The following is a 16737-nucleotide window of genomic DNA, read 5'->3' as shown; positions in this document are numbered from 1 at the left end:
CCGTCTTGACAAGCGTGGTGCAAATAAAGGAGCTGCTTGTCCTTGATATTCATGGCAGACATTTAAAAGAACATTTAGACACTGACAGTGTGTTCTGTTGTGTAACCTACAGCAAGTGTTAAGAACATGACTAAACCTTTCTTTTAACAGCTTACATGTAACTCCTGATATTGCCAATAGATGGCAACACAGGGTCAGACTGAAAACGCTCCATGTTTCAGAGACAGAATATACTTAGGAGATGGACTTGATAGTTGCATAGAGTCAGTAGTGGAAAAAGTATTCAGATCCCTTACTTCAGTAAAAGTACTAATACCACATTGTGAAATTACTCCACTACAAGTAAAAGTCCTTCACTCAAAACTTACTGAAGCAAGTACAAAAGTTTCAAAATGTACTTAAAGTATCAAAAGTGTAAGAACTCATTATACAGAATGGACCCACTCAAATTGTTTTATATATTCTAAATATATTATTAGATAGATTCATGTATGTATTTATGTAAGCAGTGTTTTAATTTTGTAAAGACAGGGCTCATTTTAACTACTTCAAATACTTTTATGAGTTGTTGGGTTTTTTTTGGTTTTTTTTTTAAGTCTAATCACTTTAAATTGAAAAAAAGAAGAAGTATTTCTCATGTTAAATCTTGACCTGAAAACGAACTAAAGCTGGCAGCTGAATGTCGTGGAGTAAAAAGTACAATATTTACCTCAAAATATAGTGGAGTAAAAGCATAAAGTTACATAAAATAGAAGTACTCAAGTAAAGTACAAGTATATCAAAATTGTACTTGAGTACAGTACTTGAGTAAATGTACTTAGTTACATTCCACCACTTATAGAGTAGCATCGTACATAAACAGGACAACTAACTGCAACACAGACAGAAACAATATATAAATATGAAATGCTTCTAAACTGCAGTCAAGCTAAATGTAATAGCACAAACTTATAATGCTAAAAGAAAATTAAAATAATAGTTTGGAGTTTCTGAAGGGGGGGTTGTGTGAAGTAATTATCCACAGTCTGTGTACTACCTACAGGAGATGGCAGTCAGCAGGCCTCCAGTATGGAACAGCATGGGAGCTCAGAACTGCACTGATGTGTAGAGGGGCAGCAGCAAAATGTATTTTAGCTATCTAAAAGAAGACCCCACCTTAAAAAAAACCCCATCAACATCAGTTTAAGTGTACGCTATATATAGAATATTATCACTGCTTACATTGGCATCAGTCAACCTTTTACCACAGGAAACTAAAGCCGTTATAGGCTCTCATCAATGTCTAGAGTCTAAAGCCTAACACTTTGCAGTTTTAAAGAGTTAGTTTGGATTCACCAAAATCACACAGTAATACAAACTAACGAACCAATCAAGGCAGCAGTAGACCAGCAAATCTTGTGTTAAAAATTAAAAATTACTAGTTTTGTCAAAGGAGTCTGGTGGCTTTGAAGAGAGCATAGAACGGCTTCAGTTCCTGCTGTGTAAACATAAACAGTGCTGTTTTAGGCGAGCTAAAGGGATGAAAATATTCTAAATATAGTGTGCACTTTAACAAATATTGATCTGTTTAGGTAGCCAAACCATGTTTTGTTCCCAGCAGTACTTTTCTTAGCTTTTTTTGCGAGTATTAATGCCCGTTTCTTCAAATTGCCGGGAATCTGGCCAACAACAACAAGAACACTCTCCATCAAGAAGTCCAAAACAAACTTGATTAGAAGCAGCTGATTGGGAAAATTGCAGTCACATCTCATTATAAAGGAAGGAATGTAACTCTACAGGCACAAGGACCCAGCATCCTCTCTCTGCTGCTGAGCCTGCAGGTTGTGTACTGGTATATTTGTCCAAACGGGAGTACATTCTTGTGAGAAAGAAGTTAACATGGAGCAACACTGGTTGACAGTTTGTGCACTGATTTTAGCTCTCGGTGCAGTTGTGCATTTTGACACAGTTTTTGTTGCAGCAGCTGGTGGCAACTTAACAGGTAGCTATGTTTGTTTGATTTGTATTTGACAATGTGTTTTAATGTATAATGTGCCAATTTTGACTTCCAAAAAAAAAGTGCATGCTTGTGTGTTTCAATCCACAAAGGAGTTGTTTGGCAACCAGGCACCTTCATTGATGTTGTCCCAATCCCCGCAGCTGATTGTATTGTTCTGCTTCACTGCCTTTGTCTCTCAGTGATTCTTCCTAAACCAGGCCACTGCCCACGTCTCCTTAATGTTATCCCATCACATAAGGGCTGTGTGTGTGATGAAGACTGTCCCGCTGACCACAAATGCTGTGTCTTTGACTGTGGAGCTGTCTGTGTCCCTCCTGCTTTCAGTACGAGTCACAATGTTTAACTTTTTCTCAAGTGGGCCATCTTCTCAGTGACAGGCGCGAGAATCAAGCATGGACACTTTTAAATTTCAGGTCGTAGCCCCCTTTGTATATATTAATTTCTCTTTTCCCCTTCAGCCAAGCCAGGAGTGTGTCCTCGCAGGAACTGGGGTGTAGGAATGTGTGCTGAATTTTGCTCCAATGACAGTGACTGCCCCAATGATGAGAAGTGCTGCAGCAATGGATGTGGACATGCTTGCATTGAACCCTACAAAGGTCAGATGTGAACAATGGTTCCCGTTGTGTCTGTGCAATCACATGGTGTGTTGACACTGTGTTTGTTTTTGTCTTGTCAGTGAAGCGGGGCCGCTGCCCTCTTCCCCAGGGAACCCCCATGTGTGCAGAGTACTGCTATCATGATGGCCAGTGTCCAGGAGAGCAGAAGTGCTGCAAGACAACCTGCGGCCATGCCTGCACTGAGCCCTGCTGATCACACAGCTCAGGGACTCAGATACATGAGGAGCACTTGGTTGGTTTCTCTAATGCAACAACTCAACTCAGAAAATGTATTATGTTCACTTTTTTTCTTTCTTTTTACCATTTCTACTCCGTAGTAGCACACTTTGGTACAATATTTGAGCACTGGTTTGCACAAAGTTTGACTCTTTATACTGTTAAGATGCCATTTTATGTCTGTACTATAGTTGAGTACCCTACATTTGGAAAAGAAAGAACTACAGAATAACATGGAGGAAGGTTGATAGGGCACCATTAATAGTGTGTTTGAATTTTACCTTGATTAGTTTACAACATATTATTTCAGGTCATTTTATGTTTCTGTATGAGTACTGATATTGTATCTTCTAGAATATTCTAAACGGATGAAAAATGTACTATACTTATATATCAATTCCTTTTAGATTTTATAGAACAATTTGCATTTCAACCAATAAATGTTTCCAAGAGAAGACATGTTTTATGTTTTCATCACCTTGCTGCTTGTAGGTCTCGAGTTTCACAGGTTACATTTATGGGAGGTTTTTAAACGAGAGTTCGGTTGAAAAAACAACTGATGAAATATGCCAAGAATGGAAAGTGGTTACTGGCAGACACAGGACTATTTAAAGAGGTGGCCAAGAATGTCTGCTTCTGAAAGGTTTCAACACTGTTGCAGCTGAAATTGATTATATAAACAGCCAAATCTATTTTTGTAATTCACAAAAGTGTATTTGTCAAGCTAATCACAAATATGTGCTGAATGAAGTGAAGGCTGTGTCACAGAGAGCTGTGAAAAGACACTTTCTAACTGAAGATATGCATCCTCTAAACCCAGCCGGCTGAGGTATGTTCTGACTATGTGTATCTAATTAATGGAGGGATAACATAGTTCACAGCTGACCAAATGAACATCGTTTATCTGGAATGCTGCTTTTTCCTTTGTTTTTGTTACATGCTTTTGCCAAATGTGCGGGGCTGAGAATCGTTGACCGGCCAAACATAGAGACGTCTGTGTTTGCTCTCTCAGAGTGTGCCAGAAGTGGGGCCAAGTTTGTTTACACAAAAATGTGGGCACTCAGTGGGAAGTAACTCAGCTCCAGCTCTCATGCAGTTTTGAACAGCGTACGTTCTTTAACAGCTAGAAAATGTGAATGAAATGACGGAAAGGTGTTTCGGTTTATTGAAAAGGCAATAAAGAACATTTAAGTTTCGTCCCACATATGGTACCGCTTCGCATACTCACGTTCTGCACACTTTTTTCACAGCAAGTGAGCCAGAGTGGACTTCTAGGCAGACAAACATAACAAAAGGTTTAACAAACAGATGCATGGTAGTATTTCATGGTAGGGTACTATGAACTTCCATAATTCGCTATAAGAAGCACTTCAACTGCATTGTACTGATGAGTGAATGAGATAACAATCCGACAAACTATAGGCGATTAATTATGGAGAGACCTGCTGACAATCGTAATTAACATTCAAGCATGCATCCAACAAGTGCAAAATATATTTTTTTGGTAGCAGGGGCTGTTCCCTTTTTATATTGAACAAGTAGTTTGGAACTACGAAAGTAGTTCCAAACATGTAATGCTATGGTTTGGTAACTTTTCAGTATTTTTGTGGGCATCTCTTCTTTTCTCATATGTTAATCATACTATAAAACAAGCGTGAGATAACAAAAATGAATCAGGGACTTTTAAATAAACAGAGGGTACCACTGGATGTCCTATATTGTCTTAGGAGTAATTAAAAATCCTGTCATAAATAACGTAAATTCTGACTAATTCTGATTCTGACTTGGAGGCTAATTTTGTTTCATCTTTCCCAGCAGGAAGATAGCAATCAACAGGTCAGGACCACAGTATGAGACCAAAGGTGATCGTCCTTTTTCTTTCTCACCCCTGAGGAACTCGGGTAATGCTGTTTAAGGCCACCAGTCTCGTATGTGCAGGAACATAATAAAGTAACAAAATGTCTCAGGGACACTGGATTTATAATGATGTAGTGGAGTTATGGCTTCAAACACCCAACAAACAAAAACAATCAAACCCAAACAATGATGCAGTTGCCATAGCAGCCTACTGCACAGCATCAGTTCCTTGTTAAAACATAACAGAGCTCTGACTTTCCATCCAAGTAGGGAAATGTCTATTCTCCTGTCCATGGCCAGCAGGAAAATACCTGAACAAATTTCAGTTCAAAAGAATCATTTGTTTTCTTCCATTTGAAAACAAAACCTTCAAGTTGACCGTATTAAAAACATTCATACCAGTGCTTGACTCAGTTCTTCCCTGAATGTCCCATGTTTACCAGTGCTTTCACCAAAAAGAAAACTTCCTTTCTAAAAGTAGAGCCAGCTGTCGTCCATGTCCAGCCTCAGAGTGGCGGCACACCCCTCATCTTGCGGATGACGTTGGCTATCCGCTTTGCCAGTCCCGGGCTGGGCTCTTCTATCTGGAAGCTCCGGGTCAGTAGGTTGTAGAGCGAGCCGTAGCCCACGGCTACCACAGTGCAGGTCAGGCAGATGACATTATAAGGCATGCTGAAGTCCGGAGTTGGCAAGTTGACCAGCAGAGGCTCTGTATAGACACGCACAAAGTAGCTGGACTCCTCTTTACAGGGAAAACTGGAGGGAGATGAGAAATTTGATCATTCAACTTTCCAGACAAATGTGATTTTCTACAGGAACCGAAACGAAACATGAATGAGGAGTAAAAACAGACAGTTTCCCTTAGAAAACAAACAACTGTTATACGTACAAGCTACTGAAAAGTGGCTGTTCCACAGTGCTGTTTGTATCCATGGCGACAATGCTGGGTACAAGAGAGCTGATGACTGAAGACCTGCATGTTAAAAAAACAGATTTTGGTCAATTTGTAAGTCAGAAAAAAGGCAAAAATCCAAAGAATAAACACAGATTTCCAAACCATCCACTCTTACTCGGACTGTCTATTGGTATCGAGCATGATACCTTTAATTATCACCATCTTAACTTCTCCAGTCAAACAATGCATTGTTTCCTTATCCCCAGATATAGAAAAAAAATATTATTTGTATAGTTTGCACTCTTCCAATCACCACAAAAATTCTTCTTTAATAATGCGATGTTTAATAATGTGATTCGCCCCCAACAACCCATACAGTCTGAGGTGTGATGAAGTCAAGCGTGATGTGGTGTGATGATTTGAAGGAGTTGGCAGTTGAGCATGTAATGTATTCATGTAAAAAATAATTTGGATGGGAAGGAGTGGTGGTGGCACTTTACGCAACTGAATGCTTCCATTAACATGATGGGTATCAAATGAATTGAAAAGAAAGTATCAGATAAGGCTTTTTACTGGTATCTCTATCACATTGAGGGTATCCTCAGCGATACCCAGCACTAACTCGCCTCAAAATCACACAACACCTTCAATTTTTGAAGGGGCATGAGAAGCAACACGTGCTTCATCTTCTTTTAGCAACCTCTGAAAAATAATCCGTTTTGAGAACATGTCTGCATGCTGCATACCCGACATAGAAGCCGTGGTTGGGATCAGGGGTGTATTCAGTCCACTTGAGCAGAGCCCGCTCAAACTGCACCGTGACCTCGGTGACGGAGTTGGGAGGAAGCTGCACCAGCATCTCCAGCAGGTGGGGCCTCACACGGTCTTTAGACGGCTGGTAGTGGATGTAGCCTGGCAGAGTTAAATTGTAGGTTTCATTTTAATACAGTCATCGAAACATTTCAACCAAGCACCAAATAGGTAGGTTGACCAAGAAAATTTCTTTCAGCTTTCATGACAGGAAATATGACTCATGTTCTCCTCCTTCTGGTGGAAAGATGCATCAGCATGAAATTACCTGAAACAATGATTTCTTTGGGGAAACTGGGAAGGTACAATATACGTCACTCATGTAGCTGGTTCAATCATTTACCTACCTGTGTAGAGGCAATAAAAACTACAACAGTATGGCATAGTAATCAATAAGTTAGTGCATTATAATTATTTAAAAAAATAGTTATTTTCACTTGAACAGAAGCTTCACTTTCCACAAAACCGTGTGTGGGAGCCAAGTTAGATTTATAGAAGTATAACTTAATAAATAAGAACAATTTCAGTGTGTTTTTACGTTAAGTTAAAATCTAAATTTGTTCAATTCAGATAAACATAATAAGATGTTATTCTGATCATGTACGAATAATATTTGAAAAAGAAGTTATTTTTTGTACCTTTTGTTATGAGCAGTAAGGCAGGTTACTTTGACTTTAAGAGAAAGAGTAAGGACCGAGCTACATGGTTTCCTTATCGCAGTTATAGTTTATGATTAGGGGAAATCCACATTGAACACTCTTGTAAGAACAGAACTGTGGAAAAAAGATTTTTGTTAATCGTTTTCACATCGGTGTACTGTGGAAGTTTTTTCGTCGTCAAGTAACTTAACACTTACTATATTAATTGAAATACACTATCACCATCACGTTGTAGGACGGAGAGATTCAAAAGATCCTTCACTCCTACAGCCATCAGGCTGTCTCATTCTTCGAGAGATTCTACCAGACTAACTGAATTTCCCCTCGGGGATGAATAAAGTAATTTTGATTTGATTGATGTAATATTTTGTCTCATTTTACATTCCTCTTTGTATAAGGATAATTTTATTACTATAATCTCAGAAGTAACCTTTCATTCATTTATCAATCATAGACAAACCGTTCCAGCATTTGGCACATTTGTAATTGTTAATTTCACACCGTTATTTTTTTTTGTGCACATGCATACTTCTCAGCTTTCCAAAGTGACTCACTGGGTGTGTTGTCTTTCCCCTTGCTGGTCACAGTGAGGGTGTGGATGTAGAGACGAAGGTACCAAGGCACAGAGTCCAGCAGAAGCACAGGGAAAGATCTGTAGGGGTGGTTGTTGTACATCAGTGTGTGAATCTCTCCTGTCTGCAGCCCATAGCCAGCCACGTAACGCTCACCGTGGAGCAGCGGACGCAGCATGTGACCTGCAGGAGGAGGGGATGAGACAAGGAGGCTTAAGAGTCGACAACGTGGGAAACATTGTAGCAGGAAATATGTTCAAATTTAAGAAGTAGCAGAGCTGGAAAATTAGTTATGACTACTACAGTTGAAATCAGAACTCCAGCCTGTTTCTCATATGTTAAAAACAACTGTTAATAAGCAAGTTCACCCCCATGTTTGACAAATTAACAAAGGAACATTGAGGAACAGATAGCAACAGTGTGGCTTCAGTACAAATCACAACAATCTTGGACACAAGAAGTGTTTCCTTATTTGCCGTTTTGGCTTAGAAAATGTTTTGTAAAAACGGTTAGGCAATGCAATCTGAACATTGCTTCAGCTGCTACTTGCTAAGGACTTTCTGTCTGGAAACAGAGAACAGGTTGCAAAGGAACAGATTGCAGATAAAATGATAATTGCAATGCAAACACAGATCACACTGAATACAGAAGAACAGTAGTTACAAGATACAGTGATATGAAAAACAGAGGCCACTGACACATTCTTGTTCACTCCTTTATAGTCCTTCCTGTTGCATCGAATAGTTAAAGGGAAAATCTGCCAGCTTTAGTGTGGATGTCCAATAGTTCTTGGTCAATATAGCACAGTCTGAAGAATTCATGGCTTCAGTCAACTGCATTTACCATCAAAACTGATTGGACATCTGTAAAAAAGTTGCCAAAATACCTTTAATACTAATGTATGAGCCTGGTCTCACTCACCCTCACTGGATTTCCAACGGATAAGCAGGTTGAGGGAGCGCGCAGTGCCAAAGGTGATTGGTTGGGTCAGATCGTAGACAGAGAAGGTCCGCCTGTCCCCCAGCACCACTGCCTGGCTCAGCAGGGGAGTGGCTGGGCTCAATTCAAACTGCTCCCCCTGCAAAATTACATTGAATTTGTTTTGTGTTGCAAATCTTCATGCATACTGTAGAAAGATTATATCTTGCACATGCTGATACATCAATACATAAAAGGCAGCCTATGGAGTTTTCTTGTAAACAAACAAAAATTATGTTTACATTCAATGCAACAATTAGTGTTAAAAGTTAAAGTTAGGTGTATTTCATTCCTCATCTAACATTTGAAAAATATATTTCTAATTTAAAATTCTGCATTGTTTACATCAATATTTCTGTGTTAATTGTTTTCTTCCAAACTGTCTGTGTTGGTGCATTTCACCATATCCTGGCTACCTTAAAAATAAACAGCTCCATGCTGCTGCCAGAGGTCAAACACTCCAAAGGGACCCTTTAAATAGTTCCACCTTCACTGCTTTGACACTTCAGAGAACTAATCGTCTTTTGCTTTCTGTGAAGTTTGCATGGAGGGAAATAACTAATCTAGTTTAGAATTGATGATAGCATATTATGTGGGAGTCAAACCTCAGGGTTGTCTGTGATGTCGATGTAGATTTTACTGGAGGAGGCCAGTGGACAAGCTTCGGTCAGCGTCCGAGAGAACATTTTAAACAGCGACCACTCTGAAGGAACAAACAGCTCAAGTTAACTATGGTAAGAGAGGCAACATCAAATTTATCTACTGCAAAACACAAAAAATCTTGAACTCTAAGGTTAATTGTGGGAAGAATGCAGGAACAATGTTCTCTGCTCACCTCGTTTGCCCTGTCCAGGAGTGTACAGGTCAAAGACCACATTTAGCGTCTGTCTCAGCTCCCAGGATGTGGTTTTGCACTGCCAGTCCTGACACACGGGTCTGATGTGCACTGCCTGGGAATGGAAACTGCTGTGGAAGAGTTTCTCCGACTTCAACAGGACAGCAAGACCAGCCTGCAAGTGCAACATGGCCACATAAAGAAACAGAAGAAACTGAGTTAGCTGAAGAAATATGCACACCTAATATTTGAGTTCTGCTGTGCTTGTTTGGAACACACACACACACACACACCTTGGATCCACATGGCAAGAGTTTCTTCCAGGGTGTCAAATTCTCAGTGCAAACAATCTCTCGTGGGAGGGTGGCATAGCGAAGGAAGCGGTGGTCCGACACTTCAAATTCAACACAAAAAAACAGTCTATAAGTAATGAAAAGCATCTTTGACAGTATCTGTGTACATTATATGCAACACTTTGTGTGTATCCTTGAGCTAAAAAAAAGTGTGTTAAGTGCATTTTCTTCCTCATCAAACATTTGAAAAGGATATTTTTTTAAGTATGCATTGTTTACATCTATATTTATGTGTCGAAAATATTTTTCTTGTTCATGCTGCATGAGTTTTAAGTGTCAATCTCTTATTTGGGAGATTGGTGAAGCCGGTCTGTACCGTTGCTTATGCCCAGCGGTTTGAAGGATGCACTGGGCTGAACAGTGTTGGTGGAGTCAATGAAGTTCAGTGAAGCACAGAAGATCCCCGACAAAACATTTGTCAGTTCCTTCCACGTGCCGTCGACACTAAAAAGTGCAACAAAAAAATACAGATGAACATTTTTCTTACAAATCCACAAAGACAGAAAAGCTATTTCACCTCCACCAGAGGGCCATACTCACTCTGTCACAGAGTCCTGGAACCAGACCCAGAGTTCAGCCCCAGGAGGGGCCGGCAGGAAGGGCTGCCCCCACTGCATGGTCCTCCAGTAGCCCTGGGTGAAGGAGATGTGCAGCTCGCGCACCGAGAACTTGGAGATGACCTGGCCCAGAGACTTGGGAAAGAGCCGGTAGTGGGACACTGAAAAACACAATAGAACATTTTACAGTTTAGGGGTATGGTGAGCAATGTGTACGGTACATCTGTCTTATCAATTTTACTTCACTAAAGTATATATAAATTTAAAACGTATTTATACAGGAACAGATCTTTCCTGTTATAAACAACATTAAGAATTTTAAGCTATTTTACTGCCAATAAGAGGACACAAAGTTTTTTATTCATAACTGAATAAAAAAAAAAAAAACATGTTTTAGAATATAATCTTTTCCCTATAATCATCAGAGTTAGAAGCCTTGTAGCAGCCTAAAATGTAATAATTTCCTGATAATGTAATAACGCCTGAAAATGTAATAAAAATTTGCAATTAACTTGATTGAAAATGTAATAAAACCCAGTAATGTAATAACTTCACCAAAATGTAATAAAATATCCTGACTGATAGAATTCCAGCTCAGATAAGCTTCTGAGCAGCACTGGAGACCCCAGGTAACTCTTCCCTAAACGTACCTGTTATGTTTATAAGTATATAAAGTCATAAGGTATAACATTATTGGTAAAATTGTTATTACAGTATCAGTCAGGATATTGTATTACATTATTGGTGAAGTTATTACATTATTGGGCATTATTACATTTTCGATCAAGTAAAGTGCAAATTCTATTACATTTTAGGCGTCATTATGTTATCAGGAAATGATTGCATGATAGGGTGCTACAAGTTTGAATAATGAACATTAAACACTTCATAACTAACACAACTCCAAACCACTCCCATATTTCATGAAATATATTGAAGCCCATTTTAAAACTAGGAAATTATGTAAATAAAGATGCTGTAACTCATTAGAAAGAGACACTTACTAAAATAAGGACTTAGTATGTCAAAATGTGATACTTTCTTATAACATACAAAATCATTTTTGATAAAGTTTCACATTATTTTGCCATACCAAATCAATATTTTGAGATACCTTCTCATTATAATGACTTACTGGATCATTTTGTCATCACATTAACAGAACAGAACTGGGCTACCATAGCATTAATCTGAATTGATCAATGACGTGGAGGGTTTGAAAGTTTGCATTCTGTTACAATAAGAATAAACAGCATGTCTCTTCCTGACTCAGAGTGAATGGCATGTGTACTCAGTGCTAACAGTGCTGTAAATAAAGATGCTGTAACTCATTACAAAGAGACACTTTCTTTAATAATTACTTAGTATCTCATTATGTGAAACTTTCTTAAACATACAAACTCATTTTTGACGAGGTTTCACATTATTTTGATTCACTAAATCAATATTTTGACATACTTTCTTAATATAATGACTTAGTATCTCAATATGTGATACTTTCTTAAACATACAAACTCATTTTTGATAAGGTTTCACCTTATTTTGCTTCACGTAATCAATATATTGAGATACTTTCTCATGATAATGACTTACTGGATCATTTTGTCACAGTGAACGGGGTGTGTACTCAGTGCTAACAGTTAGCTTACCTTTGTTTCCCTTCATGAAGTCAGTCTCCCACAGGGTGCGGAACTGGAAGCTGGCGTAAATATCTCCTGAATGCAGCGGCCTGATGACCAATTCCTCCTGAAAATCATCTTTCGGCTTTGGTACGGGGAAGGGGGCTGCGGTTTCAGGGGCAGGAGCGTCCTGTGTGTCGGCTGTAGCATCACCCGGAGTCTCCTCTTCAACCTCAGTAGCTTCCCATCGCCTCTCCTCCACCGCGGGCTGCTCGGCCGTTTGTGTCGCTTTTTCTGTGGCTGTTTGCGGACTAGTGGCATGGTGGTCAGTTAGTGTCGATTCCTGGCTGTCTGCGACGGTAAACACTGACAAACTACAAAGAATAAGCAGCAGAGCCGAGTAGCTGCACCTGAGAGCTGCCATCTTTCTGCTACGGCGGACAGTGCCTCACTTCCGCATTGGCGCGTCATACGTGAAAGCAGCCAATGAACTGCCTCCATATGTATTGCTGTGGCACTGATGTGAACCGTCTTTGTTTTAAGCAAAATATTGTCATTTTATAATATTTTACGAGAAGGTACTAATAAGGAATTATCTACCATTGTAACCATTATCTACCTTAATCCAAGCAATTATTCTAAGCACATGGTGTAGAGTGTAGAAGTTATGTTTAATGTGGCAGCGGTGGCATAGTTATCCACAGTCATGGAAAACATTATTAGACCACATTTTTTCAATTTATTGTTTATTTTAATGTCTGATACAACTAAAGGTACATTTGTTTTGACAGCTATAATGATAACAATTAAATAGCTCATAAAAGTTTAACTTAAGAGCTGATATCTAGCTATTTTCCATGGTTTCCTTCATAATGATTTTGGTCAATATCAAGATAACCATGGAAACTCTTATGAGCTATTTTTGTTCTTATCATTATATTTGTCCAAACAAATGTGCCTTAATTGTTCCAGGAATTAAAATGAACATGGCTGTATATCTTAATAATGCTTTTCATACATTGATTTGATTTGGATTTAGATTTGTAGTTTTAATTTCATTGTGCTTCTCACAGTATGCATGTCGCGCTTCTTTTGACGTAATAACGTCGTATCGTAAAAAACAGATTTGTGCATTCTTCTATATGAATGCACATACAATGCTTTGTGAAGGCATAGAAGAAAATGTTAAACAATACGAACATTAAAATACATAGAATATAAATAAATATCGCTAAATAATTTATTTCTGTATATGTGTACAGCGAATGCACATCATCAGGTGACCATTGCATGTAGTGTGTTTCATCTAATTAACCAATTACATGCAATGTCATATAAATTATCTAAATGAGCCTATTACGATGCTTGCTCGACTTAATATGGCATTTTATAGCGATACCGTGGCTGTTTAAACATATAGTAAAGCTTACGGACCCTAAATAAACGATGTGATGGGGGAGCATAAAAGGGCACTCGTTGCCTTTAAGTTATCGCCATAAAATACATAAATATTAATTAGAATATCTCAAAAAAATATATATGAATATGTGCAGCATGTTGGCTGGTATGTTGTATATTTTGTCGTGTTGCTGGACAGGGACGGGCATCATCGGGGGCATATCACCCCTCCCACATCCACACATCCTCGCGCACACAGCCCAGACACACACGCACACACACACATACATACACACACACACACACACACACACACACACGGAATTTCTCCTCAGCCATGGCTCCCTGGTAGATGCTCAAAGCGGCTGTTGTCAGAGCGAATTAAATCTGCACTCGCTCGCTGCTTTTCCTCCTGACCTTGCCTGCCTCTGGTTGGGTTTTCAATATTTTATTCAGGATTCCTGTGCTGTCTCCCCATGGCTACATCGGATGGACTAGACGGCTGTCTGCAACGAGGCAGATCTCAAAGTGACCCGAACATACTCACCGAACCGGGCATCGATTTGGCTCATGGCACAGGTAAGATAGACGCGTCATTGTCTGGATATATATTTGCTATATGCTTCAGTGTTTTTATGTTTCCGCTTGTTTGGCGATGCAGCGGTTTCCAAAAAGCATCATTGCCTGCCCAGTGGGATATCGGAACACCAAGGGATAATTAGCGCATATGCTTCCAACCTTGGACGTAAAATACAGGCTGTACTAAATCGTGGAGCTGCAAATTGAAAATGAATGTGCTATATCAGCGTCTATGAATGGCTGCATGCCTCCAGATTTGCGCGTTATAAAGACGCCTGTAGCCTATTGGGCTGTTATGGCTGCAAGTAGTATTCAGGAATCAGCGTGTAGGCCGTTTAATACCATATTAATGCCTGCAACATTTATACTATCTATTGCTTTCTGCAAAATGCCAACCAGCCTTTGGAGCGCTTATCGTCACAAAATCCGCATGCATGTGTGGTCCATGATGCTAGGCTGAGCGTATTTGTTGTCTTATCCAAGCCACCATTATAGTCTCGTTATTTAGGAGACACATGGGTTTTGGTGTGTTGGATTTTCAAAATGCATATGCATTTTTTTGCCTATAGCTCTGCCATATTGACAGCTCTGTCTGACGACCCATCCCCGCTCCCCCCCACACTGAAATGACCACTGTTGTGATCAATGACCGGCTGAACACGTGATGTAGGCTATGGGTGGAAATATCCCCCAGTTCAGCACAGCCATGCATTCACAAGCGATCTCACCAGTTCATGCATCCTTGCAGGTGTGCTCTCCAACATGGAGCCCTTGTTTATCTATCTGTGGTGTGTTACTCCTCCCTCTGCATATGGAATAATGAATTGATCGTTCATTAATAACAGGAGAACACCAGGGAGCAGTCCTGTTCTGCACTTCCCTGATGAACTCCTGCAAACAGACTTCATGTGCTCCTTGTTGTAAATGTCTCCTCACTCTTGAATTAAACAGTGGATTCAGTGCAAATACATGGTTTGATTTTTTATGTAAGTGAGGCTATTTTTGGTCATGTTGTGTGGGTTTGGTAGGAGTCATAGCCTTTTACTCCCACGCATGGTGAGTTTTACGCACATGAAGGGTACTTCACTGAATGATTCAGAAAAAAAACTGTGTCATTCACCTTTCAACTGCTCCCTAATGTTGCTTGTCTTTTTTCATCTCTCAAATCACACCTGTCTGCAGTCATCAACTGCCCATAGCACATTTTTAATGGACCCTTGCTGATTTCAACCCTCCTATGGCTGGTTTAATTCACACATGAGGATGTGATAATGCCACAGTGGGTCTTTGACACACCTGAATAAACAACACAGCAGCTTGGCACATCAGTCAGTGCTTGTGATGAGGGCAAAAGCTATCAGGGAACACTGGATATCAGGCTCTTTTTCTGGAATATGCACATCTGCATTACTGTCAAAGATGTGAATACAGTTGTCAATACACTGCAAGGACAATGTCAGTGTCTGGTGACCCAAAGTACACAACATCGCCCCCGCCCCCTCTCTGTGTGGATCATCACTGCGCTAGCGTCTGGGACACCAGTCTTTGCCAAAGGATTACTTTGGCAAAGGCTGCCTTTTTCCCCCAACACAGTGGCCCTTGCAGCTGCAGTGGCTGACACTGTATTCATCCACTTACTCAACACTGGGGAGGAGAGTCAATAGAGACAGCAGTCACAGTTGCCCATCACACAGAATCAAAGCAATGTTTTCTCTTGAATGAGGGTGCAGTAATGATACAGCAGGACAAGTCAATCCAACCATCCAACAATCCAATTCTACTTTTTATTAAGTGCAACATTTCAAAGTGCTTAGGCTCAATACTGTTATCTCTTATTGCTGCTATAATCTTTTAGAGTTTGTATTGTGGAAACTGAATGGAGACATCCTCTTTGAGCTGTTGATAAATATTTCACAGTTATTTCGAAACATAAGTCTGGTAACAGGAGCAGCAGCATAAAAACTTGTTTAGTCAGTTTGTTCAGACAAGGACCCTTTAAATTCTCCTGCTAATAAAATGTCACTCTCGCTCAAACTTCCACTTAGTCATTGCGGAGTGTCGAACAAGGTAATGGTGTGGAGAGGACACCTTGAAGCTTTGCGGACAGGGATCGTGTCCAAGCAGGGCTGTCCCTTTGGCTTCATTCCACTGAGTAATTCCTCTGCCCTATAGAAAGATGTACACAGAGAGAGAAACACCATTGAGGAAGATTTAGGCAGGAAGTCATTTGAGAGCAGAGTAGAAATATCAGAAATAATTCAGTATATAGACACAAATAGTGCTTATGTAATAATGTAATAAAATAATAAAACATGCTCACAACTTCCAAGTGCTAAAGAGGATGTCTTCAGATTGCTTGTTTTGTCTGATAAACACTCAATTTAATAGAAAATATTCAACATATTGTACAATGATACAAGACAGTAAAGCAACATTTCTCCACCTTGAGTAGCAAGAAATGTTTGCTCCCATTTTACAAAATGAAGAAACAAATTATCAAAGACTTTTGAGACCCTACATAACAAAAAAATGTGGTAATAATTCAGAGAGAACATTGTTTTTTTTCTAGAAACTAGAAAGGCAGACTTCCACCAAGGCCAATGGTGCATTCACATGCTCCTTGGATCGTCCCATTTCCCAAGTTGGGAAGTTCTTCTAGCTTTGGTGCCTTCATGAACTTTAGGCTGTAAACTGGCATAAACGCTATAAAGAAGAGGTATTGAGCATTTAGACATCACATTGATAACTGTTTCCAGTATTTGCGTGTCAACAAAGAGCAAAGGATTCAATGAG

The 16737-nt window shown here is 39.6% G+C and overlaps 3 protein-coding genes across 6 annotated transcripts in view; 2 read left to right on the top strand and 1 right to left on the bottom strand.

Moving 5' to 3' along the window:
• Positions 1-1846: 1846 nt before the first annotated feature.
• wfdc2 (WAP four-disulfide core domain 2) lies at positions 1847-3287 on the top strand. 2 transcript variants are annotated; one of them, XM_059333726.1, is made up of 4 exons: positions 1847-1981; positions 2179-2322; positions 2458-2595; positions 2676-3287. In XM_059333726.1, exons 1-4 carry the CDS (start codon positions 1879-1881, stop codon positions 2807-2809), a joined length of 519 nt encoding a protein of 172 aa, XP_059189709.1. In that variant the 5' UTR covers positions 1847-1878; the 3' UTR covers positions 2810-3287. The 2 variants fall into 2 exon arrangements, with proteins under 2 accessions (XP_059189709.1, XP_059189708.1); XM_059333725.1 differs by lacking the exon at positions 2179-2322 and having other exon boundaries at positions 1850-1981.
• Positions 3288-4393: 1106 nt separating this feature from the next.
• Positions 4394-12403, bottom strand: pigt (phosphatidylinositol glycan anchor biosynthesis, class T). The gene is made up of 11 exons (XM_059333724.1): positions 11998-12403; positions 10332-10509; positions 10108-10235; positions 9732-9832; positions 9439-9613; positions 9209-9306; positions 8547-8703; positions 7608-7808; positions 6331-6496; positions 5579-5662; positions 4394-5445 (listed from the first exon to the last, which is right to left on the bottom strand). Exons 1-11 carry the CDS (start codon positions 12389-12391, stop codon positions 5196-5198), a joined length of 1932 nt encoding a protein of 643 aa, XP_059189707.1. The 5' UTR covers positions 12392-12403; the 3' UTR covers positions 4394-5195.
• A 1279-nt stretch (positions 12404-13682) lies between these two features.
• Positions 13683-16737, top strand: part of phactr3a (phosphatase and actin regulator 3a) — a 36850-nt gene continuing 33795 nt past the window's right edge. For all 3 annotated transcript variants that reach the window (XM_059333412.1, XM_059333411.1, XM_059333410.1), the window contains exon 1: positions 13683-13944. In XM_059333412.1, the coding sequence (XP_059189395.1) occupies positions 13842-13944 (103 nt within the window). In that variant the 5' untranslated portion in view covers positions 13683-13841. The remainder of the gene's footprint in view (positions 13945-16737) is intronic.

This window comes from Centropristis striata, chromosome 5 (assembly GCF_030273125.1).
Source record: "Centropristis striata isolate RG_2023a ecotype Rhode Island chromosome 5, C.striata_1.0, whole genome shotgun sequence".
Lineage (NCBI taxonomy): Eukaryota > Metazoa > Chordata > Actinopteri > Perciformes > Serranidae > Centropristis > Centropristis striata.
Note: the sequence above shows the minus strand (reverse complement) of the source record. Positions and strands in the feature narration are given on the sequence as shown.